The sequence below is a fragment of the Rana temporaria genome, chromosome 3 (assembly GCF_905171775.1).
Source record: "Rana temporaria chromosome 3, aRanTem1.1, whole genome shotgun sequence".
NCBI classification, from domain to species: domain Eukaryota; kingdom Metazoa; phylum Chordata; class Amphibia; order Anura; family Ranidae; genus Rana; species Rana temporaria.
In genome coordinates, this window is record NC_053491.1 from 243957380 (window position 1) to 243984800 (window position 27421).

The 27421-nt window shown below is 42.4% G+C and overlaps 1 protein-coding gene across 2 annotated transcripts in view; it reads left to right on the top strand.

Moving 5' to 3' along the window:
* The window catches only part of SH3PXD2B (SH3 and PX domains 2B), a 228920-nt gene that overhangs the window by 183966 nt on the left and 17533 nt on the right, over window positions 1-27421 (top strand). For both annotated transcript variants that reach the window (XM_040344537.1, XM_040344538.1), the window contains exons 6-8: window positions 13492-13517; window positions 23915-24049; window positions 25180-25284. In XM_040344537.1, coding sequence (XP_040200471.1) covers window positions 13492-13517; window positions 23915-24049; window positions 25180-25284 — 266 coding nt within the window. The remainder of the gene's footprint in view (window positions 1-13491; window positions 13518-23914; window positions 24050-25179; window positions 25285-27421) is intronic.

Consider the following 27421-nt stretch of genomic DNA (forward strand, 5'->3'; position numbering starts at 1 on the left):
GCGTGTGGAAAAACCAAGGCGCAAAATAACTGCCCATGAACTGAGAAAAGTCAAGCGTGCAGCTGCCAAGATGCCACTTGCCACCAGTTTGGCCATATTTCAGAGCTGCAACATCACTGGAGTGCCCAAAAGCACAAGGTGTGCAATACTCAGAGACATGGCCAAGGTAAGAAAGGCTGAAAGACGACCACCACTGAACAAGATACACAAGCTGAAACGTCAAGACTGGGCCAAGAAATACCTCAAGACTGATTTTTCTAAGGTTTTATGGACTGATGAAATGAGAGTGAGTCTTGATGGGCCCGTGGCTGGATTGGTAAAGGGCAGAGAGCTCCAGTCCGACTCAGACGCCAGCAAGGTGGAGGTGGAGTACTGGTTTGGGCTGGTATCATCAAAGATGAGCTTGTAGGGCCTTTTCGGGTTGAGGATGGAGTCAAGCTCAACTCCCAGTCCTACTGCCAGTTTCTGGAAGACACCTTCTTCAAGCAGTGGTACAGGAAGGAGTCTGCATCCTTCAAGAAAAACATGATTTTCATGCAGGACAATGCTCCATCACACGCGTCCAAGTACTCCACAGCGTGGCTGGCAAGAAAGGGTATAAAAGAAGAAAAACTAATGACATGGCCTCCTTGTTCACCTGATCTGAACCCCATTGAGAACCTGTGGTCCATCATCAAATGTGAGATTTACAAGGAGGGAAAACGGTACACCTCTCTGAACAGTGTCTGGGAGGCTGCGGTTGCTGCTGCACGCAATGTTGATGGTGAACAGATCAAAACACTGACAGAATCCATGGATGGCAGGCTTTTGAGTGTCCTTGCAAAGAAAGGTGGCTATATTGGTCACTGATTTGTTTTTGTTTTGTTTTTGAATGTCAGAAATGTATATTTGTGAATGTTGAGATGTTATATTGGTTTCACTGGTAAAAATAAATAATTGAAATGGGTATATATTTGTTTTTTGTTAAGTTGCCTAATAATTATGCACAGTAATAGTCACCTGCACACACAGATATCCCCCTAAAATAGCTAAAACTAAAAACAAACTAAAAACTACTTCCAAAAATATTCAGCTTTGATATTAATGAGTTTTTTGGGTTCATTGAGAACATGATTGTTGTTTAATAATAAAATTAATTCTCAAAAATACAACTTGCCTAATAATTCTGCACTCCCTGTATATATGACACCTACTTGTTATTTCAGGAGCGCCTTATCAGTGTTATGTTCTCATGTAGAAAAAGTATAGGATTTTTAGGGTGCTGAAATCCTCAGGAATGGGCAAAAGACATTCATATATTGTGAATCCATTAGACCTTGTATATTAAAAACATGGTAAACCAAATATAGTCCAGATACTGAAGATATGCATTACAGCCACATAGAGTGGTCATGTTACAAGACAGAACACCTTTTGTGTCCCTCCCACAGCAATGATATCAAAATTAACCAGCAAACCATGAACCAAGGATCTGTGTGTAAGCCGCTCAGGTTGTGTAGGAATGTAATCTTGTGCCTGCCGCTGAGAGTGCTGGCCAGGAAGGAAGCTTGAGAAGGGTTCATGAGTAATCTTCAGGGGGTGGAGTGAACCGCTTTGGGGGTGGGGCATGGTCTGATGGGAGTCCAGGCTGAGACTGCCCTTTATCACCACACAGCAAGTCTTGTCCTGATGTGTGGCTCCCGGGACACCTGATTACTTTCCAAAATGAACCAGCAACTTCGTTATAGTGTAACACATGTTGCACAAAATGGCAAATACAAATTAATTATATTATTGCTATCACACAGTTACTGGTTTATTTTGATATCGTTTGTGGGTGGGTTACACAAGGTGTTCTGTCTTGTAAAAGCCCCATACACACAATCTGACAGACTTTTTCCATCGGAAATTCCGACCGTGTGTATAGTTTAGATAGAGAACATGTTCTCTTTTTTTACCCCGTTTGGAATTCCGTCAGAATTCCGATGTTAGTTTGGCCGGGCAAAAGCCTGATCGTGTGTACGGGGCATAACATGACCACGCTATGTGGCTATTTTGCACCTTTCTGTCTTTAGACTGCCTTTAATTTACCATGCTTTTAGTATGCAAAAGCCCAACAAAATGATTTGTATTGTGTCTATTCCTGAGGTTTTCATCACCCTAAAAGTCTGAATAATTTTTTTACTCCTGTGATTTGTTTATCTTTAGGCATGTGGTGCTTTTTATACCCACCTACATTATCTCTCCGATAAATGGCATGCAAGCGCTAACAGTATGTTCTGGATGGGGGACAGTCCCTCTGTCAGAACACAATAGTTTGTCAGGGTGATCGCATAGTTAGTACAGTGAGCTCCTCATTTATTTTTCTTGGGTTCAGCCCACTAGGTTGAAAAAAAAAAAAAACTGCCAGTGTAAACTGGGCTATAGACTTTCCTCCATCTCTACCTGCTTGCCATCCTGATTTTTTTGTTGTTGTTGTTGTTTTCTGGAGAAACAGGTGAGCCCAGGGACTGAGCTTTGGGCAGGGAAACACATAAAAGTCTACTGTAGAAGCAATTGGACAGCAGTATAGTGTCTGGATTTCTTTTACAATATAGCTGGCATACTGCTCTTGAAAAGTAAACAAATCCATGGCTGCTACTGCAGCATGCCCTGGGGTGATTTTTCTGTTCTGATCCTGGCTTTACTATGTAGCAATACATGTAACAATGTAAAAATGCAGCAAAGTAAGCATTCTTTTTCTAGTTCAGTAACCCACAAAATATTCGAACTAGGATAGGATGAGTTATGGCCCTTTCAGCAATGTTGGCATCTCTATTCCATTCATTACAAGGTCTCTTCTAAACCTTACCCAAACATTTATGATGGACTATATAGGTATTTTGTTAGAACACCAGAGGAAGATGTTGGAGTAATTAAAGTGAACTGTTATGGGATTAAGGCTGAACTAGAACACAAAGAAAATCTTTAATTAACATTTGTATTCCCTTAAGTCATTCCAATTATTTTAGATCGACCTAAAATGTATTTCCTTTCCCCCCCCCCCCTAAAAATAAATAACTGAAAGGGGCATGCTTTTGTAAGCTGATTGGTAGGAGAAATTGGTGCTAATATGTGCTTACAATGAGAAATAGGATTCAAATTGGGTATCTTCAGTTTCTTTCAGATTGTTACTGTGCTGCTGGATTGTACAATGTCTGTATCTGGCTGCAGAGGCGTAGCTTGAAGCTTGTGGGCCCCGATGCAAAAGTCGACCTGTGCCCCCCTCCCCTCCCCCTGCAGATAGCAGCACGCCAAGATACTTAGATCTGGGAGGGCAAAGCCACGTGACACAGAATCTGGGGCCTGCATCCCTACAGGGGCCCCCTGAGGAAGTGTTAAGGGATTTGTTTTAGCAAATTCTGAAGGTTTCTCGGTCAGTGTTGGTAGGTGTTGGGGGAGGGTCACCTCCCGGCTGTGAGTGTATTTTCTCCAGTTGTCAGGGAAGTGGGGTAAACAAACATCCGAGGGCGCGGGGTACAGAGAATCCCAGCTGGTAACTAGAAGACACTAAGTGGTGTCTTACCTCACCAGTGACATCGGTCCCATCGTGGCTACAGGACGGCACTCTCCTCTTGCCTTGCTGAGCTTGGTTACTATTCCATGTTGCCAACGCACAGCACAGACGCTTCCCCATCCTGGGCTGTTCTCACCTTGTGCTCCTCTCCATTCAGTAAATGGCTCACAGCTTTTCCCCAGCCAATGAGAACAGAGGGGTGTGGACTGTGGAAGGCAAAGAAAAAGCCCAGTAGTGGAGTATGGCTGTGGGGCTCTAAGACAGATCGGAGCTGGACTTTGTGGAGGATAGGATAACATGACGGAGGTTGCAGGGGCCCCCTGGAGCTAGGGGCAGGGTTGCGATGGTGACTGCAACCCCTTCTGCTACGCCCATGTCTGGCTGTAGAACAGCTCCGTCATGATAGCTGAGTAGGGATCTGGCAAAAAACAAAGCCTGCCTTTCTCCACTTGCTCCAGCTCTATACAGCGCTGGCTAACTTGCCACTCGGCAATTAATGAACTGAGTAGAGGAGAGGTTTTCTCTCAACACCACAGGTTGGTGGAGAAAGACTTATCTTATGCCTAATTGCTTCTTTGCTGCATTGGAAATGGCTGTCAGTGTCTTATGTTGCTATGCTGCAGCCAGCTACAGACACTGCACACTTCAACATATATTTAGTTAAATACAACATTCAGTCTCACTTCTTTCATACACAGTACACCTCTGAGTATAATTGGTCTCTAAAAAAAAAACAAAGATTTCTTCTAAACTAAGAATCAGCACAAAGGACACATCCTACTAAATTGAGTCCCTTGTGCTGAATTTTACATATGTAATTTAGGCTAAACTTACACTTTAACTAATGGTTAGCACTGTGAAGCGTTTTTAGAACACAATTCACTTGTCTCCATCACATATCCCGAAATAATAGGATTGTTTTCCATTTCAGGATAGTGGGTGGAGGCATGCAAATCATTTTTTATATCAACTGTACCAACATGGCCAACTGTACATCCAGAACCATTGGTGTATCATACAGATACAACCTAATAATATATAGCTATTTATTCCAAACTGTATACAGCTGTTTTAGGCTTATTGGCTATCATTAGTGCCGTTCATGGAGTAGAGCTTGGAGACCAATGCAAAAGTGTACCTATGAAGTATATAGTGAGAAAGGACTAAAATAATCAGAACACTCCATGCAGGAAACAAATAACAGCAGTGATTTTTTTTATTTTTTTTTTGTAAGGTGTGAGCTGAATTTTTTATTGTTTATATAATTTTTGTGACTAGAAAATGATCATTATGAATTACAAAATTGTAAAATGTTCTAAAGTCTGAAGTATGCAATACACATTTGGCATGAGTAGTAGCTCCCAGCTGCATTGCCTAGAGCAGAATTCTGCCTAGTAATAGGCGTGTGCCAGTCTTCTAGTCTCTAGAGCTGTAAGGTGGAGTCCATTTGCATGCTACTGTATACAGTATTGCTGCAACATTAGGGTGGTGCATATCATGGTCCAGTTTAAAAATCAGTTCACATTTTACTGCAATGGGAATTGGCAGGTCCAAGATCTCAGTCATCTTTTTAATTGAGTCAGAGATTTTATTCATCATCTGCAACTGGAAATGCTGATCATAAAAGGACCTTGACTTTGTCCTTCTGGCAGAGAAAGCCATTTCCTTCCGACTGCCTTAATGTTAGAGGCTTGACAAGTGTATCACTAGTGTGAGATTTTATGGAAAATGTGTGCTTCCCTAGAATGCTACTGATGTCAGGTGTATTACTGTGATAGTCAGACTTCTGTAGAAAAATTGATTGTGCCAAGGAAACACAGGGGCATGCATACGCCATTTACTTGCCAACTTTCATACTGTAACCTGCAATTATAGTTGAAGAATGAGGTACATTCTACAACTGAGTTGACCAAAGCAAGCACCAGGGACACATATTGTTTTCTGGTGTGTCAAATCAGCATATAGCACACGCATGTTGTTGTCATAGAACTTTGCTATTCACACTGATATCAATAAAAATGCAAGTGCTTGCATGGACATTCAATTGTCCCAAAACTTTCCAGCAAGCAGAAGCTACAACTTGATAGGGGGATGCTTTAGTAAAGCGGTTGTAAACTGTCGATGTTCGAAAAAAATGTAAATAAAAACCTGCAAGGCAATGGCATAATGTGCTAGTATGCATCGCAGAACGAAAGTGGTTCACATACCAGAAGATTGTATGTCTCCTGCGCACGCGCACTTTGTGAGCATCCCATACATATTGACATAACAGCAATGTAAGCCGGACCTTCAGAGCCGATGATGTCATCAGCTGCATGCACTATGAATATCTTCTATACTGTGCACGTTTCAGAGATAGGCTTACCTGTAGGTACAAGTGGTAGTTTAGAGTTTACTACCATTTTAATGGTAGGGGAGTTTTGAATATTGTTCTCTACTTACAGCAAAGTGTTCATTCAGCAAGAAAATTAAATTGCAACTTACATCTACTATTGTGGGCAGAGTGATACATGCAGTAAACAATGTGTGAGGAAAATATACAGTGCCTTGAAAAAGTATCCATGACCCTTGAAATTTTCCACTTTTCCTCACGTTACAACCAAAATCTTAAATGTATTTTATTGGGATTTTATGTAATAGACCAGCACAAAGTGGCATATCATTTTGAAGTGGAAGGAAAATGATAAATGGTTTTCAATTATTTTTTTCACAAATATCTGAAAAGTATGGCATGCATTTGTATTTAGCCCCCCCCCCCCCCCTAGAACCACCTTTCACTGCAGTTACAGCTGCAAATCTTTTTGGGTATGTCTCTACCAGCTTTGAACATCTCAGGCTCCATACACACTATCAGTTTTTCTGCAGGTTTTTCTCTTCAGGTTTACCAAAACCATCTAATATGAGGTCAAACCTTAATGCCGCGTACACACGGTCATTTTTGTGATGAAATAAAACAACATTTTTTTATCATGAAACAAAACGACGTTTTTCAAACTTCATTTTAAAAAACGACGTTGCCTACACACCATCATTTTTTTAAAATGCTCTAGAAAAGCGCGGTTACGTTCAGCACGTACGATGGCACTCTGTTCCATTCAAGCTCGCGTCATAACTTTCTTCTGAGCATGCGCGGGTTTAAAAACATTGTTTTAAACGTCGTTTTACCCACACACTATCATTTTAAATGACACAAAAAACGACGTTTTGAAAAACGACATAAAAAATTGAAGCATATTCAAAAAAAAATGTTTTAGTTTTTCAGAAGACATAAAACAATGTTTTCCCCACACACGGTCATTTTAAATGACGTTTTTTAAAATGTCGTTTTTTTTTCATCACAAAAAACGACCATTAGAGTTTAAATTTGTATGCAATCAGGCAGGCCCTTGCACTATATAGAAAAATGTTTCAATCATAGAGGACTGAAAACTAGCGGGACTATTATGAATACACTGACTAAATGGTTAATCCAAAAATAAAGCTTTTATTTAATGAGGTAACACATGATATGAGGAAACTGTGGTTTGACAGGGGGGCTAAAAACAGTTATAGTGAGATCTGGGCCAGTGGGGCTTTTGGTCAGATCAATGCACAGACATACACATTCAAGACGACAAACGTGACAAAGAACATTTAAAAGGCTGTCCGGACGTCAGTTAGCAAAAAGGTAAATGTCTATCTCACAAGGGGAAATCCCCAGTGCGTGAATTAACAATAATTATATTAAATAATGGAGATAGGCTATCACTCTTGGCCTCCTGAATGCTCGAGCAATAGTGTACAAGAGAAAATCAGGGATAGGAGAGAGAAAGAGAAGGATAAATATAAGCTGGGCTGCAGCCGTAATAAAGAGATTATTCCTTAAAGAGGCCCTTGCACTACATGAGTTTAGTAAACCTGAAGAGAAAAACCTGCAGGAAAACGGATAGTGTGTATGGGGCTTAAAGTGAAAGTTTTGCCCATTCTTCTGTGCAAAATAGCTCTGTCAGATTGGATGGAGAGCATCTGTGAACGGCAATTTTCAAGTCTTGCCACAGATTCTTATAGGAGACATATGGGTTTGGGTTCCCACTTCCCATTATACTTAGGTGGATGTAGCATTGGTCCGATGCATCTGTCCCCGCCGTCTCTGCACTGAGAGCCAAGCCATCGAACACTGCTGAGCAGAAAGCTTCTATCAATCAGCAGATCTCCTGCACTGCTCCTCCACACTCACTGAAGTGCTGAGCTGTGGAGGGGCAGGAGCTGAAAGGCTGAAACAGCCTTCAGTCCAGGCACCTGGTGGATCCAGACTTCCAGAGTCAGGATGACGCGGTGTCTGGACTGATCTGTGTGAGGTCAGCAGAGAGCAGACTTCAGACCTCTGCTGAAAACAGGTCACAGGGAACGAATTTCACTCCTGTGATCCATAGGAGAAGTCCAGCCAAATAAGCTCAGGCTGGACTTGTCCTTTAATTGGATTTAGATCTGGACTTTGACTGGACGATTTTAACACAAATATGCTTTGATCTAAACCATTCCATTGTAGATCTTTTGCAAAGTCTAACAGGTTTTCTTCTAAGACTGCCCTGTATTTGGCTCCATCCATCTTCCCAGCTTCCCTGTCCCTGCTGAAGAAAAGCATCCCCACAACATGATGCTGTCACCATCATGTTTCACGGTGGGTATGGTGTGTTCAGGGTGATGTGCAGTGTTCGTTTTCCACCACACATAGCTTCTTTTTTTTCTTTTTTTTTTGGCCAAAATGTTAAATTTTGGTCTCCTCTGACCAGAGCACCTTCTTCCATATGTTTGCTGTGTCTCCCACATGGCTTCTTGCAAACTGCAAATGGAAATTCTTATGGCTTTCTTTCAACAATGGCTTTCTTCTTGCCACCCTTCCATAAAGGCCAGATTTGTAGATTGCAGGACTAATAGTTGTCCGGTAGACAGATTCTTCCACCGGAGGTGTGGATCTTTGCAACTCCTCCAGAGTTACCATGGTCCTCTTGACTGCTTCTCTGAATAATGCTCTCCTTGCCTGGCCTGTCAGTTTAGGTGGACAGCCATGTCTTGGTAGGCTTGCAGTTGTGCCACACTCTTTCTGTTTTCGGATCATGGATAACAGTATTCCGTGAGATATTCAAAGCTTGGGATATTTTTTAATAACCCTGCTTTAAACTTCTCCACAACTTTCTCCCTGACTTGTCCGGTATGTTAATTGGTTTTCATGATGCTGTTTGTTCACTAAGGTTCTCTAACAAACCTCTGAGGGCTTTACAGAACAGCTGTATTTATACTGAGATTAATATACACACAGGTGGACTCCATTTACCAATTAGGTGACTTCTGAAGGCAACTGGTTCCATGCTCGTGTCTTTCTTTCATTGTCTTTGCTGTGAGGGTCTGCTGCTGGGTTATAAGGCTGACTCCTGACAGATAACCAAAAAACGGAACTGCCTTTTTTTTTGGGGGGGGGGGGGGGTTAGTCCGGAATTTATCTAGGTTTGTTACTGTTCAAAGCCCTCCTGCATTGAACCTGTGTTTGCCACAATGCTGAACAAAAGCAAGACAAACCTGCTTGAACTGTTCCTGGGTATCCTTGTCTTGGGCATGGCTTACCACTATTGGCAACTAAGCTAGAGCCCCTTATACCTTGTATACTTAGAACATTATTTCTAGTTGACTGGACTTGGTCTTTAAAACGCAAAACCCCTGCTAAGTTTATTTTCCTTTAACCCTGCTGCTATAGCACAATACAATGTTTTGACTGTTAAAAAGCAATATTGTCTCAGCTAACCAATCTCAAATAGGCTTTTTTCTGCAGGTTACCTCAAATGTTTTTTAAAACCTCTAACTAGAATTTCCAATTCTTTGTAAAAAAAAAATTGGCGAGATTAAAAAACATTTGTTTGCAGAAGGATTGTTATGTCAATTAATACACTCATTTAGGACTAAGTATGTATCCTATATAGATTGCAGGTGATCACCCAGGTGACTCAGTCTGCGAGACAAGTCTATTGAAAAGGTTATTCTTGTGACAACATGCACATTGTGATAGGGGACACACTCTGTTTGTAGCCCCGTGGCAGTAAAGCACCATATGATGCAGTTTCTTTTAGGGGGTACTTGGCTCATCCTTCCGGTGTCCACACAAAACAGGTTCACATCAGCGTATAGCAAAATTAAAAGTCCTGCTTGCTTTAGTATTTGTCAGAGTCCATGCCTCCCATAGGATAAAATGTCTAACAACAACAATTTATTAGGTTAAGAAAGACTCTTACATCAATAACAGTAAAACACGCATGTAATCTGGTGTATACGCAGCATTTGGTTGCCAGTAAAAGACAGAATTGTTTTTAAAGCACTCTGTCTAACGCATAGATGTATCCATGGGAAGGCCCCCCTTTATCTATGCAAAAAAATAAAAGCTCACAACTCCAATCGCGCTCTGCGATCCACCAACCAAAATCTGCTTCAGATACCGAAAGCCAGATACAAGTCCAAGGGAGAAAGAAGATTTGCGGTTCAGGGTCCCAGACTATGGAACGCTTTACCAACCAGCATTCGGTTGGAGGAAAATCACTTAGCGTTCAGGAGAAAGATCAAAACTCATCTCTTTTGATATCAAAGGAGACAGGAACAACGAGCGCCCAGAGGCGATTTGGTTCGCATGTGCCACGCTATATAAGTTTTTCATTCATTCATTCATTCATTCATTCATTTGCATTGTATCTCGCATCACCTCTGCTTTCTGGTCCCTACACATTGCGTCACGCCCACGTGATTTCATTTTGTTTTAACGTGTTGCTGAGCGGATTAAGGCCGTTTTGGTTGACAAAGGCGGTCCAAAACCATATTGGGTAACCATTTTTGTTCTTTTTACCATACTTTTTTCCATAATTTTGACCAACCCCTGTAGTTTGTCCATGATTTGTGATGTTCGTGAATTGCTCTAACAATTTTTCTGCATCAGTATAGTAAAATGTGTTATTGTACTCGTAGGAACTGTAAATATATACTTAGGATAATTTCTATTGACATGCTGTCAGTTTATTCAACTTTCTGTATTCCAGTTACTTAAATTGGTATTACCCCAATTTTTTGGACAACTTCACATAGGGAGAGTTCTACGGTAAAATCTTGTAGACTGTGAAGACCAGCTGCAATAATCAAACACTATGTTGTTCCAGTTAATGAGTGCATAAGAATGTGCACTCCAGCACAGCATCTGTCATCATTCAGTGTATTTATGCTTTCAGTCCAAGCACTTTCACACATTTTACATAGCAATGAAAATGCATAGAAATGGATAGACATTTGTGAAGTGTATTAAATACAAGGCATTTGGCTGTTATTCAGGATTTCCTACTTGATGATCTACACTACTAGGAAAATATTCAGCTGTCTCCAGTGACACAGCTGCAAATCAGGGGAAACCGGTGACCTACTATGTTTTTTTTTTTGGGGATGGGATGCTTTTCTTTGGCTGAAATGCTTAACTTTGTAGGAAATATTGTACTTTGCTGCAGAGATGCTTTAACTAAACCTTACCCTGCAGCAATTACAGAAGAAATACAGTATTTACAGTTACTTTTTTTTTATATATTTTTGTTTAGTAAGCAAGAATGTATTTATCTTATTTACATTTCCATGGCCATGACATTTGGCCAAAGCAAATGACAAAACGGAGGGAAAATCAGGATAAATCCACTTATGTAAAATAGGCCCAATTCACTCACCTGGTTCACACCGGTGCAGCTTAGAAATCGCGTTACTTCAGCGTGATTTCAAAACCGCACATCAGTGCGATTTAGCACTGCCAATTTCATTGCGGCTGGAAATTAAATTTTACAGAAGTCTATGCAAATCACAACAAAATTGGTAAAACGTAGTGAAGGAACCTTTTTCATAATCACTGCAACATGAGTCGCGGGAACATGAATGCCAGAAATGGGGTGCGATTTGTCATGTGATTTGCAAGTGTCAAATCACATGACAAGCGCACTAGTGTGAACGGGGGCTAAGAGTTCATTACTACATTGATATTTGATTTAAAATAATAAACTATTCAACTTGGGAATGTGCAATTCACAAAAAAAGCACATTAATGGAAAAGTACAGCCAAAGCTTGTTTGGCTATACTTCTCCTGTGGATTACAGGGGTACTGTGCGTTTTGCACTCCTGTGACCCGTTGTCAGCAGAGAGCGGGCTGAAGTACGCTCTCTACTGACGTCACAGTGTTGGTACATGCTCAGACATCATCACGACCATAGAGTCGCGATCCGCCCAGATCCCTGTACCGGCACCCGGCTCAGCCTCTCAGCGAGCCGTTGAGAGTCTGAGCCGGCCGCTCCCGCCCCCTCCACAGTCCAGTGCTTCAGTGAGCACGGGGAGGTGGGGCAGAGCAGAGAACAGCTGACTGACAGTCTGCGGCTGTCTGCTCATTGAGCTGTGAGAACTGAACAATCGACAGTGTTTGTAAGTATGAATCTAAAAAAAAAACTATATATCTCTTTAACTATAATTATTTATTTATTTATTTGCCGTATTAAACATGCATTTTTGCACATTATTTTACTGCAAACAGGCTGCAGCAAGAACTGAAACATTTAGTATTCTTACCACTGCCAAATGTGATAGTTCAGCTCAGGACTGCTGATTGTTAAAGAGCTGGCACCCACTGGCTTCCTTTCCACCCTGACACATTCTTGCTGTCAGCGGTTATTCCCCACTGATATCAGAATGTAAACAAAACAAAAAAAATGCATGCAGTTTGTACCCCACCCCCAATCTATACTAGATCCTTCAGGGATTTCACACTGAATATAAGGGTGGGTTGCCCCCATATTAATAAGTACAAGGCCCTCTTCCCCAAAACCCTGGCATAGTGGTTGTGGGGGTGGCAGGGGGTGACTTATTGGAATATGGAACCCCACGTGGCCCCCAGATCTCAGCCTCCCCTGCCCAACCAATGTTCCCCAATGCACATGCCTCCTCAATCACAATGAACGCTGCCTGCACATAACAAAAACCCTGCCAATAAGACTGTTGCCTACGCTTGGCTCCTGCCGACTGACACACTGTTTCCCCCACTGCATTAGTAAACAAGGGGGCGGAGTCAATGTCACAAGGGGCAGGCCCACCTTGGCAAAGCACCTTGCCACCATGTTAAGGACAAGGGCCTCTTCACTAAAACCATGGCCCAGTGGTTGTGGGAGTGCCAGCGGGTGACTTAACGGAATCTGGAAGCCCACATTAACAAGGGGCCTCCCAGATCCCAGCCTCCACCGCCTCGCCAATGTTCCCCAATGTACATCTATTGTCAATCACAATGAACGCCGCCTGCATGAATTAAAAAAAAAACACCAACACTACTGCTGACTGACACACTGTTTCCCCCGCTGAATTCGTTAACAAGGGTATGAGGTCAATGTCACAAGGGGCAGGGCCACACGGTGAAGTCATTTACCATACATGGCACAGCCGCTGGTTGTTAAGGATGCAGTGGGTGCTGGCTCCTTACCGACCAGCTATTCACTGGTTGTTAAGGATACTGGCAGGTGCCAGCTCCTTGGCAACCGGCCAGCATTGTTAAATAGTGTGTGACTACACCACAGCTTTGAAAAGTATGACTTTTTTGTGTAGTTGATTACTACTAAGAACCATCTTGAAAACCACCTAAAAATCAGGGATGGTTTTCAACTATTACACTAGATCCACAGCACCCTTGATGTTTGATATCAGTCCTTGTCTGATTAGTTTATTCTGACGAATTAATTGCAGCTAAATCATTGTGTTCGGGGAAAGAAAATATTTACATGTCATTGGTATTTTTTTTTTTTTTTTTTTTTAAATGAAAAAAAGGTTTATTTACACAAGTTAAATAACATAAAATAAGCTTGTTTCTTGCCATTACACAAATCATTGGTATTTTTAGCTAGTGCTAATAACTGTTTTTTTATTTCTTTTTCAGAGAACACATTGGAAGAAGGAAATTCGGTAAGAACATGGTTGGTTTGCTAAGCCTTGTGCAGCACATTTTGTAGTGGAATTATCTTGCCCTCAAATGGAAGGTTATGGTATCTTGTCAAATCTGAGAGCCATTTGATTTTGGCTCGTATATCAGATTTTGAAGCTAGTCATATGCAGTTTGAGGTAATTTTGCTTTTGAGTTATTTTATAGCTCTTTTAGTTGCTCATGGATTTGCTTTGGGCTTTTTTAAGATTCTGTTCCTACCACGTGTGCTGTATGAGTAGGAAAAGTATCTCAAACGCTAAATGAAACTCATGTACATGTGCCTTTGGAGCCTTATTTAAGTTTTAAGGTCCCATATAGAAACATTTATTTTGAACCACTGATCTAGATCATTTTTATGGTGCGTGAAAGTGTGTGGCCACATGAATCCAGGGTCATATCAAAATTGGCCTGTTGGGACTGGATACAGTCCCTAGTAATACTTTGACCTCCCAGCCCCTCTCTTGATGTTTATCCATATGTTGTAAATGTATAAATCCTTTTTCGAGGACCAGCTCTCTGAGCACCATATCTGAGGTGCTTGAAATACTTATTTTCATAGCGTTTTCTTTGCAAATTGTTTTAGGTTGTAGGTTGCCAGGTCTTTTTTTTTTGCTTGAGAATGGCATGTTATAACACATATGGAAAGCCAATTTTGTACAACCATACTAGAGACAGTTTAGACAAGGAGCCAATTCTACCAGTAATGCCTCGTACACACGACCGTTTTTAATTTCATGGAAAAATCAAAGTTTTTTTCGACGTGATTCTTGTCAAGCTTGCCTTGCATACACACGATCGTGAAAAAAAAAATGCTCTAGCAAAGCGCGGTGACGTACAACACGTACGACGATACTATAAAGGGGAAGTTTCATTCGAATGGCGCCACCCTTTAGGCTGATTATGCAAATTTCCCTTCTCATAACTTGCGTCTGAGCATGCATGTTTTTTTCCCCGTCGTTAAAGCCTTCACACGACCGTTTTTCACGACAAGAAAAACAACGACTTGAAAAACAACGAAAAAAATAGAGCAGGTTCTAAATTTTTAATGCCCATTTTTCTCCGGAGCCTACACGCGATCGTTTTTAATGACCAGTTTCAAAAATGCAATTTTTCTCGTCATGAAAAACGGTCGCGTGTACGCGGCATTAGTCTTGTGTGGGAAGGAACCCATGCGAACACAGGAAGAACATGCAAACTCATATAGTGTGCCTTAGAAGCTGCAGCAAGTCAGGCAGAGCCCGCCTCAATTCCTGGCTGATGTCAGGAAGATATCCAGCATCATACAGTGCTTTGTTCCACAGCCTTACAGTCCATGGTCTGCCCCCTTCATTCACTGGATTTTAGTTCTTTCAGACATGGATACTCTGTGTCATAAGTGGGCATTACCAAGGGTGGTCTGCATGCAATTGCAGCCTACCTAAGTACTCCCACTCCTATTTTTCTTTCTGCTTTAAGTTGAAAAGAGAGGAGAGATAATGGGGTTGATTTACTTTGCAAGGGCATTCGCTCCAGAGCTTAGTAAATGAGGTAACGATTTACTTTGCAAAGAATGCCCAATCACTTGCGGGGACAAAAAAAGAAACGCATTTTTGCTTGCACATGATTGGATGATGGAAGTCAGCAGATCTTTTCACTATTTACTAAGCTGTGGAACATATGCCCTTTCAGAGTGCAGAGTCTATTTGACTTTAGTAAATCAACCTCAATGAGTATGTTTTTTTGTTTTGTTTTTTTTAAGACATGGATTAGAAAACACCAATTATTATAGCCATGTATTCCTTAAAACTAATATTTTTATTACATAAATCCCTCCCTGAATTTGTCCTGATATCAGATATATGTAATTCTCTAAACCAGCCCTCAAAATTTCCACTCGCCTACTAGCATTTGGCGAGTGGATTTAAGCTGGGGGCGAGTGATGACAGGGCTGCATGACCAATCTTCCTCCAATCTGTGCCTACACTTAGAGTCCCGATGAGATTGTCGGCCGAAGAAAAAGTAGTCTGGTGAGCTGCGCACAGGCAGAGCAGTACACAGGTGCTCTCCTTACAATTCTCATTAAGCCATGGGACCTAACAGTATGACCTCTCTGAGCCTGCCCCCCTCCCCCCGACCAATGTAGCTGGAGAGCAGAAAGTAATGAGTGAGGTGGAGGATTGCAAAAATTACCACTCCGGTGCAGCGCTCACTGAAAGTTGCCCTGACATGAGAGTGGCAGCCTTCCAGTTTGTGCAGTTTTCTTCTCCTTGTGCTCTATGTAAGTGTCCAACAGTTTAGCCTGAGCACTGTGAACAGACTGGTCTCAATGTGTGCTGTGCGGTGTCAGTGTGCGCTGTGCTATGGTGTCAATGACTGTGCAGTTATGTGGATCTCGGCGCTGGATTGTACTCCCTCCCACTGTGCTGCAGCTCCTCTCCTCTCTGCCAGCCTGAATAAAAGGGGGAAGTGGGGACATGCAAGCGTGGAGCCGCACACACAGGCTCCTGATGATGAGATGAATGGGAGAGAGAGGATGGATGGGAGTTGCAGAGGAGACAGCAAGAGAATGGGGAAGAGACCCAGTTCCAGTGCCCTGTCCCTCTGGTCTGCCCCCAGTGCCCTGTCCCTCTGGTCTGCCCCCAGTGCCCTGTCCCTCTGGTCTGCCCCCAGTGCCCTGACCCTCTGGTCTGCCCCCAGTGCCCTGTCCCATTTTTTTAAAGTTGTTGTTGGTAATATTGAATTTTGTAACTTGATTCTGCATACAACATTGTCATTCCATGAGATAATCTACGAGGGCGTGTTTACAGGTGCAATTAGGTGCAGGGCAGTGTATGAATTAGGTGGGGCAACTGGTGGCGAGTAACTCTTGAGGCCTGGCTAGTAGCTCAGGACTTGAAATTTTGAGCCCTGCTCTAAACCATCAGTCAATCAGGACTTTGGGCTCTATATCTGAACATACGAGAGAGCAAATTATGGACTCATCGGTGTGCTTTTGCTCCTTTGCTAGGGAGCCACAGGATAGAGCAGATTGCTGTCTATGGATGAGCAAACTGACAAAGTTAGATTCATGAAAATTGGGGGAAATTGGGAGTTGAATTGCAGCGGGCTACATGAACTGAGAAACTGTATAACCCAATAAGTGAAGTCCCTGGGAAGGTGTGGAAGAAGTGAATGGAGCTGTAGAGTATTTGTTAACTTATATATTTTTTAACTACCAGTACATATTCCTTTAACCACTTAAGCCCCAGACCATATTGCTGGTCAAAGACCAGAGCACTTTTTGCGATTCGGCACTGCGTCGCTTTAACTGACAATTGCACAGTCGTGCGACGTGGCTCCCAAACAAAATTGGAGTCCTTTTTTCCCCACAAATAGAGCTTTCTTTTGGTGGTATTTGATCACCTCTGCGGTTTTTAGTTTTTGCACTATAAACAAAATTAGAGCGACAATTTTGAAAAAAATGTATATATTTTACTTTTTACCATAATAAATTTCCCCCAAAAATATATAAAAAAACTATTTTTTCCTCAGTTTAGGCCGATACGTATTCTTCTACATATTTTTCGTAAAAAAAACGCAATAAGCGTTTGGTTTGCGCAAAAGTTATAGCGTTTACAAGATAGGGGGTAGTTTTATGGCATTTTTATTAATATTTTTTTTTTTTTACTAGTAATGGCGGCGATCAGTGATTTTTTTTTTCGGTACTGCGACATTATGGCGGACAGTTCGGACACTTTTGACACATTTTTGGGACCATTGGCATTTTTATAGCGATCAGTGCTATAAAAATGCATTGATTACTATAAAAATGCCACTGGCAGGAAAGGGGTTAACACTAGGGGGCTGGGAAGGGGTTAAGTATGTTCCCTGGGTGTGTTCTAACTGTAGGGGGGGTGGACTTACTAGGGGAAATGACTAATCGCTGTTCATATATTGTATGAACAGACGGTCAGGCATTTCTCCCCTGACAGGACCAGGAGCTGTGTGTAGACCGCCGGGCACGCACGCGCGCGGGAGTCAGGAGCGAGCGGGGGTGCGCGCGTGCCCCTAGTGGCTGCTAGGAGAGCCGACGTTATACTACGTGCTCTCGCGCAGGAGAGCCAACCTGCCGCCGTAGAGCTGCGGTGGCTGGTCGTTATGTAGTTAAACAGGGTCAGAGGTTAATATTTGAGTTTATACGGGCACATAAACATCCCCGGATACAAACGGAGGCAATTAATGCTCACTAAGGCACAGGGAGGCTTAGCAGTACCGGATGTTTGGAAATATTATCAAGCAGTCCATTTAAACAGAGTTATTGACTGGAACAGACATATAGACACCAAATTATGGGTTCAAATTGACAAGCCCAATCACGGGTCCCCCTGAGTGGAGCACCGTGGTGTTGTACTGCACTGCCTAGAGAGGTGAGGGAGCACCCTGTGGTGGGCAACACGGTCAGGCTTTGCTCGGCACTGTTTCCCACTTTAGGGATAGTTCCCACGACCTCCCCCCTATATCCGGTACTAGGCAACCCCCTATTCCAACCAGGATGTGAAGAAAATGCCTTTCGGCATTTAGTCAACATGGGATGCACTTATGCATCCAGTTTTATCCACACTGGGGCATGGCTGACAATAAGGGAACTGACTGAACAAGGGAATAGATTTAGGCTTACATTTTGGAATGCACTTCAGATTACCCACTTTCTCAGCGCCCTCCCAGAACGAGGACGGTTTATTAGACCCCTCACTACTTTTGCTGTATACAAAAATCACTCATGGGGCCAAAACAGCAACGTATTAATAATCTTTAGACTACAATACTGTATTGTAGTCTAAAGATTATTAATAAGTTGCTGTTTTGGCCCCATGACTGATTTTTGTATACAGCAAATTTTATACTCCAGAAATTAGTAATTTTTTCAAATGTCCACTAAATGTAGACCATATGTTTACCTTAAGAGGAAGGCACAGCTAAAACTTTCATAATGGCTTAGAATTTCAATTATACTCATAGCCAATGGTGGCCTCTCTAGCTGCAATTTACTTCTAAAAAAAATTTTTTGCCTTGATTTTAATATTTTTCCTAAAACACCCACATTTATTTACATAGGTACTCATCTACTTCAGTGGTAGGCAGCACCAGGACTGCATGGGAGCCTTATAGACCTTCTAGTGGTCCTTTGGTCATGTTTATGACAATAAGCAAGCTCATCTTTCTAGTTTCAGGCCATAGCTGTGCAGAACTGTTTTCACTACAGTTTAACTTACAAGACTTCAAGAGTGTTTATCAGAAAAGCACTAAACGGTTTACTCCAACCCAATTACATTTGCGCAATGAACAGACATTTAAAGAGAACCAGTCACAATTCAGGTTATGCAAAAATCAAAACCTGTATTCTTAATTTATTGTAACTATGCAGATATTGAGCCAGACAAGGACAGAAGGCACCCTAAATTGGGTGCGGCAGTGGTGAGAGTAAAGCGGGTGTCTTAGTCTCTCCTACCTCTGCCTCTCCCTGGCTATCTCCGGCACTCTTTGCAGGCTGTCCAAAAAAAAAAACCTGCAGAATTTACTTAGAAAGAAGATCTCTTAGTGTAATCCACACAGCTGCTAGTATGACCACCATCTTTGTTCTGTGTCAGGAACTCCTGATACACAGAATGTAGTGGACTGGGTGTCAAAGTGGCAGTAGAGCACTGCTTGTTACATCCTTAATTAAAGGAGTTGTAAAGGAAAATGTTTTTTCACCTTCATGCAATCTATGCATTAAGGTGAAAAAACATCTGCTGCTGCCGCACCCCCCCCCCCCCCCCGAGCCCCGTTATACTTACCTGACCCCTCAAAAGTCCCGCGCGGTCCCGATAATCTCTTCGTCGCTCAGCCTGGCCGCTGATTGGCTAGAGCGGATGGATTGAGAGCAGCGCAGCCATTTGCTGGCGCTGCTGTCAATCAGATCCAGTGATGCGGCACGCAGAGGGGCGGGGCCGAGTGGTACAGTGATGCTATTGCCGCTCGCTGTATCACGGGAGCGCACCCGCAATTAGTGACCACCATGCAAGCTCTCGCATTACTGTGGTGACTTATTGCGGGGAGGACCAAAGACAGCCGCCGAGGGACCCCAGAAGACATGGATTGGGGGCACTCTGTGCAAAACGAACTGCACAGTGGAGGTAAGTATAACATATTTGTTATTTGTTCATGTCCTTTAGTGACCCTTTAACCCCAATAAAAAATGCCTTAAATCAGTTGAATGATACAGTGCAGCCTGCATAGCTTAGTAGCCACAAAATGTATGCACCCTGTCGGCTGCCTTTGCAGCTTAAGGGAACCGTGGGGGTGGTAAAAGCACAGCTCAACAGGTCAGTTTTTTTTTGGGGGGGGGGGTGGGGGCTGTGGAGAATAGATGTCTTTTAAGTTGAAAAATTGTAAATAACCAGAAAAGTGCCCTATTAGTGTAGCGGAGTGGATGAAGGGTGGATAGGAGGGAACTTTCATTTCAAGGTAAAGATCGGCTTTGAAGTTTACTTTATTTCCTAGATGGAAGAACACATTTTGTTTATAATAATGGTAATGAAAGCTTAGCTTTGTTTCACTGTGCTCCTTATGACTAAGGCCGGGTTCACACCTATGCGAATTGGTTGCGGCTTAAGACCCGGACCAAAATGCAGCTAAAGGACCTTGCCCCTTTTTGCGATTCGGCACTGCGTCGCTTTAACTGACGATTGCGCGGTCGTGCGACGTGACTCCCAAACAAAATTGGCGACTTTTTTTTCCCCACAAATAGAGCTTTCTTTTGGTGGTATTTGATCACCTCTGCGGCTTTTATTTTTTGCGCTATAACTAAAAATAGAGCGACAATTTTGAAAAAAATTCTATATTTTTTACTTTTTTCTATAATAAATATCCCCCAAAAATATATAAAACATTATTTTTTTTCCTCAGGTTAGGCCGATACGTATTCTTCTACCTATGTTTGGCAAAAAAAAATCGCAATAAGCGTTTATCGGTTGGTTTGCGCAAAATTTATAGCGTTTACAAAATAGGGGATAGTTTTATTGCATTTTCATAATTTTTTTTTTTTTTTTACTACTAATGGCGGCGGTCAGCGGTTTTTTTTTTTGTGACTGTGACATTATGGTGGACACTTCGGACAATTTTTACACATTTTTGGGACCATTGTCATTTTCACAGCAAAAAATGCATTGTTTACTGTGAAAATGACAGTTGCAGTTTGGGAGTTAACCACAGGGGGTGCTGATGGGGTTATGTGTGACCTCAAGTGTGTTTGCAACTGTAGGGGGGTGTGGCTGTAGGTGTGACGTCATCGATTGTGTATCCCTATAAAAGGGATCACGCAATCGATGATGCCGCCACAGTGAAGAACGGGGAAGCTGTGTTTACATACAGCTCTCCCTGTTCTTCAGCTCTGGGGACCGATCGCGGGACTCCAGCGGTGATCGGGTCCGCGAGTCCCGCGGCCGTGGTCACGGAGCTTTCGGACCGACTCGCGGGAGCGCACCGGCGGCGTGCGCGACCCTGCGGCTGGGCTTAAAGAGCCACGTACATCCCGCTGTAATGCCGGTTGCACGGTGCGCAACGATTTATATAGGCATGGGGCGTGGTCACCGGGTGATGCCACCCGGTGTCCACGCCCCAGTATGACCTCACAATCCCGGGGAATGATGGGACTGTGAGAGGTCATACAGGGGCGTGGTCACCGGGTGGCATCACATGTGACCATGCCTCATGCCTATATAAATCGTTGTGCACCGTGCAACCGGCATTACAGCGGGACGGAGCGTTGAGTCAACATCTCAAAAAGAGAAGAGGGAAGAAGGCGACGAGGAAGACCGGGCCCCGCTAGAAAAAGAGCTGCAAGAAGAAAGCGGTGGTGCCCAGCAGAAGGAAGAAAGCACCGGAGAGCGGGAGGGGAACCGGAGAGCGCATTGTAAAAAAGTTTATAAAAGATTTAGATTTTTTTTAGCTTTTTTTATTTTGAACAGAATGTTTGGAGTTGAGAGTAATGGGTGAAAGGTCCTGTGAATTCTGATGGCTGTTGCCCTCTCGACTGCCTAAACAATACATGCCAATTTTCCTGCTCTTAATTAACCATAACTGCACATGCCGGTGGATTTTGTTTTAAAAAAATCAGTTACATGGGAGATTCTAACTTTACTCTGATCACAATCAATACAATTAACATTGGAACCCCTGAGACCCCTTTATGCATGCAGGTATCTCTCGTGGAAGAAACTCCCAGTACAGTAAATGGAAGAACATGCAGGGACCTCTATGCTACATTTCATATAATTGTCTTCAACCTCCGGCTTCAGGGTGTCTTCCGGGAGAGATATTAAGCCAATAACAGAAGCAGGGGGATGGGAATACTGGAAAATCAGTCCACCAGTGGATTATGGGTTCCAGTTAAACAGTATGACCTCATGCACACGGAACATTTTAAACACCACTTTTTAGGGGCACAAGCCCCCCCCCCCCATGATTAGCCTATGTATTAATGCACACATTGGTATTTTCAGGAGTTTAGAGGCAGAAAAAAAAAACTGTTAGCGCGTTCAGGAGCATCAGTGTTTTCCTGCCTGTAAACACCCCTCAGGGTTGGCTTATGTGATCATGCACACATAGGCGTTTTACAGGAGTTTGGAGGCAGAAAAATAAATGCACAAGGAGGAGCCACATCTTCGCAGAAAACACACTGATGCGCCTAAATGCGCTCAAGCGCTTGAACATTCATTAATTTCAATGGCCAGAATAAATATACTGGCCAATGATTCAAAAAAGCATGTGTTTTTGATGGATGCTTTACTTCTGAAGTTTAGAAGAGCTGAGCAAATGCCCAGTGTGCATGAGGCCTAAAGAGAAATTTTCATTTGTGCCAGTTAGTTTATACTGTGCATTCATAAACTTTATTGGGTTGAGTGGGGCCCAAAATTGTGCACTAAGGGAAACGGCTCTCACAGTGTTTATAAGGCTTCACATCAGTTTTTTTCTGTACAGTGTTTGCATTATGATACCGCATTGTTACACAGGAACAACTGTGGGAAGAAAGGCAACCTGAACAAGGTTCTAGATGTTTGGGCACTCTTGTAAAAATAATAAGGCTTGCTGCAGATTTTAATACAAAGGTTTGTATTGTATTTATGACATCGGTTTTTACCAAAATTGGGGTTTCCATTAACCATTACGACTTAATCTGCGAGAGAAAGAAAAAAATACTAAAACTACTGTACTGCAATCTTCAGGGAAATCCAAAGCAGTTAGGTCTTAGTACTTGTTGTTCAATGGTGCCCTCTAGCAGTGTCTAAACGAAACTGCACATACATGGACATTCTAAGCGATAACAGATTAGGGATAAATTATCACATACAATTAATCTGTGTGTCATTTCTATTCTTATTTATAGCATTATTTTATTCTACCAGAGAAATGCAATTCCATGTATGTTGTGAAGGCAATGTTAATGTATCTTCTATCATGCTTGGGGCTGGTCGTCTAATTTGTATTTGATTATTACACAGCCTTTGAGCAGGATTAAACTCCTAAATTTTCCGCAATATTTTTTTTTTTTTGGGGGGGGGGGTTCCCTCAAGAGCCATTAGCTATAATTTGCTAGTATAATGTCGGCATATTGACACATTATGACAGACTTACCTCGCTTACCCTTCAGTGTTGTGCTGTCAATATTGCACCTTTTCACAATATTCAAATTTTCTAAGATTGTGGATTTGGGGTTTTCATGAGCTGTAAGCCATAATCATCACATGCTTTGCATGTAATGAGTCTATGGCCTCATTCACACAGGCTTCATTCTATGGCCTCATTCACGGGCCGTTCAGGTCAGGTCCGTCTTGGCATTCCTATGGAGCGTCGGATGTCAGCGGAGACATGTCCGCTGACATCCGACCCGATCCGCTGAAAACAGACGTATGGGGGCCACGTCCCCATCCGTTCATGCGGATCGGATCGGGTAAGATCTGATGAAAACAGACACGCTGTCCGTTTTCATCAGATCGCTCCATAGGACACAGCGGTGCCCGACAAGCACCTCCACGCTCAGTGAGCAGAGAGAAGCTTGTCATCCGTCGGCTCAGCGGAGATCTGCGGACTGATCTCCCGCTGAGCAGGCAGACTCTGTAGCGACGGAGTCCGCCAAGTGTGAATGAGGCCTATCTCATATATTGGCTTCATCTTTTAAGTTGCATCAGTGAAATAAATGATCATTTGCACGATATTCTAATTGTTCGAGTTTCACCTGTACTTTGATTTTTCAATTGAGGGACGTCAGATAGGTTCATCAGGTAAATTGATGCAAGTATATCCGACTTTAGTGCTGTTGACCTATCTCATCACACATTTTGGCTGTTGCTTCATGTGCTTTTTTTTTCTGTTGGGGCAGGTGCAGACTCGGCATCAGCTGATCCTTTGGTCTTTGACCAGTATGTAGTGGTAGCTCCATATGACGAACAAGAAAGCTCAGAAATCAGCCTTCAAGTTGGACAAGTGGTGGATATCATTGAGAAAAATGAGTCTGGTAAGGCACAAGTTTCTATATTCCGTACCAGCAGAAACCTGTTTCTTGTCTTTAAAGTGGAACCTCACTCTCTCGATCAACGTTGACAATTTGTAATCCTCATTCTGCTAGCATTAGATAGGAACGTATATCATATTTACTTGTTTTCAACTTCTTCAGTTACTGCCTGGTTTCTGGCCTAGGCAAATTATGTCCTACATCCCAGTAGTCTTTAGGAGGGCAGGAGGGGGGCTTTTTCAGCTAAGCACAACCTCATGTCTGCATGCCTGAGCTAAGGACAGAGGAATTTCAGGAAGTAAATGTTACATGAATCATCTGCCCTTACTCAAGATGGCCACAGCCAGAAGTTCTAGGGTTTTTTTTCAAAGTGATTTCTCCGAAAATAAAACATGGAGACATGGATGGATGGGGGAGTTTGCTTTGAATATTAAAAAATGAATTAAATACCATTTTTGGTTTGTGGTGCTCGGATGCAGTGAATATTGAATATTTTAGATGAAAAGTTGCCGCCTTATGGGGAGGATGCATATGCAGAAAGGATATATGGGAAACTGTGTTGAACCTGCAAGTTACTTGTTTCCTGTTTATCTTTTTTTAACAAGTGTGATCAGGAGATCATTTAAGAGGGTAAACCAGAGGCCTTGAGCAGTATTGCCCTTACTTAAAGAGGAACTTCACTCTAGAAAAAAATAAGTCAGTAGCTACAAATACTGCAGCTGCTGAATTTTAATAAACCTGCACATACCAGTCCAAGGATCCAGTGCTGTGCTCCCCTGGGCCGGTTCTTTGCTGGCCTTTAGGTCCCCAGCGCCACCACCTTGGATGTGATAAGCTGGCTGTGTCTTTCTTCGGCTTCACAGCTCACTTCCCAAGTTGGACCAACTTGGGAAGTGAGAGCAGGTACCTGTCAAAACTAGGTATCCGCTCCCTGAAATAAAAACCTTCAATATAGGCAGAGGAGAGGGGGGAGGGGGAGGAGGAGGAGGAAAAGCAGAATTTCCCTTTTAAATTGAAGTTGCACTCTAACTTAGGTTTGGTGGCTCTGCAGCATGGAATTGGATAAACTGACCATTTTTGTGTTATGGCAAAGCATTAACGTGATAGTATATATTAATATTTATTGGTTTTAGGCTGGTGGTTCGTTAGCACGGCAGATGAGCAGGGCTGGGTACCTGCAACTTGCCTAGAGGCTCAAGATGGGGGACAAGATGACTTCACCATTCAGCCTGAAGAGGGTAAGCTGGCCTCTTCATTGTTCCATTCCATCTAACACATACCACAGAGAAAAGAAATAGAGCATGTATAAGCCAGAAATATGTCTATTCCATGCTAATATCTCGTATCTAATTAGCTTTTATCACATATGAACAAACCAGTAAATATTTGTCACTAAAATACTAAACTTTCCCATCACAGCTTTGTACATTGTTATCTATTTCTGTCACGTGTTATACATTTCATTAAGTGTCTTACTACTTTATGTAGTGTATGTGCTGTATGGTTTGTGTGTTTTTTTGTTGTTGTTTTTTTTTTTATTATTATTTTTATAAATCCGTGATGAACTATTTTGGATATTGGATATGTGAAACATTGAAGCTGGAGTCTATTTTGAGTTTCTGCCCACTGAAAAAGTATCCAGTCAAAATCTTCTGTAATTTTAATGAGATGTCTACACTTTTCTACAGGTCACACTGCTTACTGCAAGTTGCAATTGCAATATTAAAAAAAGATACAATATTCAAATCAACTTTCTCTGCCTATAATCTCCCAGATCCCCTACAGTCCACATCCCTGTATTTCTAGGCATGGGAAGCTGAATGGATTTTGTGTATTCTCCATGTGTGTGAGCAGTTTAGTTCATTGGTTTCCAGCCAAATAGCCCTAGTATGTGTGTCTATAAGACTATGGCTTAATCATTAAGTCTTCGTCTTAGTGCTTAGGACAGGGACTTGTGACTGGTATACATACTAGTACATTTATTGATTAATTAGTAGGATAGGATCATATAATATTGAGTACATAGAGCACAGGTTGTAGTAACCACACTGCTCTGTGACTAAAGCTTTTTCTACGGGATCGCTGGGCCCACAAGGCATAGGAACACAGATGCCAGTGCTTCAGTAATTATGTGGTTCTTTTTTTTAGTAAAGAAGCATATTATTGCATTTATTACATACGTTTCTCACATCTAGAAGTGCTTTAGATTAAAGGGGTTGTAAAGGTTTGATTTTTTTTTTTTTTTAATCAAAGTAACAAACATGTCATACTTACCTGCTTTGTGCAAGGGTTTTGCACAGAGCAACCCCGATCGTCCTCTTCTGGGGTGCCCAACTGGCACTCCTGGCTCTTCCCCTTCATCGGTTGGCACCACGGAGAGACTTTTCATGGGGCACCCATGCAGTCACGCTCCCAAGTCCCACTGCTGCATCCATTGACACTCAGCCCCTCCCCCCTGCTCCCGTTTCACTGGATTTCATTGACAGCGGTGGGAGCCTATCAATCTTTCCAGTAAGGACAGACAGCAGCTGGAGCCACTTGGCTTGTGCACATCGCTGGAACAGATGGGCTTAGGTAAGAAAAATGGGGGGCTCTGGGGGCAGCAAAGAAGGTTTTTCACCTTAATGCGTAGAATGCATTAAGGTGAAAAACCATGAGACTTTACAATCCCTTTAACGGCTAAAAATCCACTATGGGATTGATTTACTAAAACTGGAGAGTGCACAATCTGGTGCAGCATGGTAGCCAATCGGCTTTTATTTTTTTTGTCAAAGCTTAATTGAACAAGCTGAAGTTGGAAGCTGATTGGTTTCTATGCAGAGCTGCACCAGATTTTGCACTCTCCAGTTTTAGTAAATCAACCCCAATATGACCAAAAGTGATCTCAACTCTGTTGCACATTTTTGGGAGTAAATTGAAAACCTGATCTTGTGCCAGGTCTTCTCATCTCCACATCAGTGCCTAATCTCACAAATGCTTTTTCAGATAAATAGGTACTAATTACCACAAATACACACCAAAATATTGTGGAAAGCCAGCTTTAATAGCTAGAATTGGGGGGCACTGGCAAGGGTTTAGGAATGGGGTGCCCAACAAGCTCATAAAGGTGTGGTGGGCATGTGTCCACAAACTTCTGGTCATATACTGTATATTCCATTATGGTCCACTATCTCTTTGACTGGCATTATACATTATATACATACATATATAATATAATGTGTAAGGGTTGGGGTAGGCGTGAAACAAAGCCCCAGAGTATGTATGATTGAAATTCAAAAAGGGAGAGTGGAGTGGGACTTTATTTGTGCCTCAGTGGAGTACGAACAAAAAATAAAAATACCACAATTATAAGAAAATAGAAAAAGTTTTATTTGC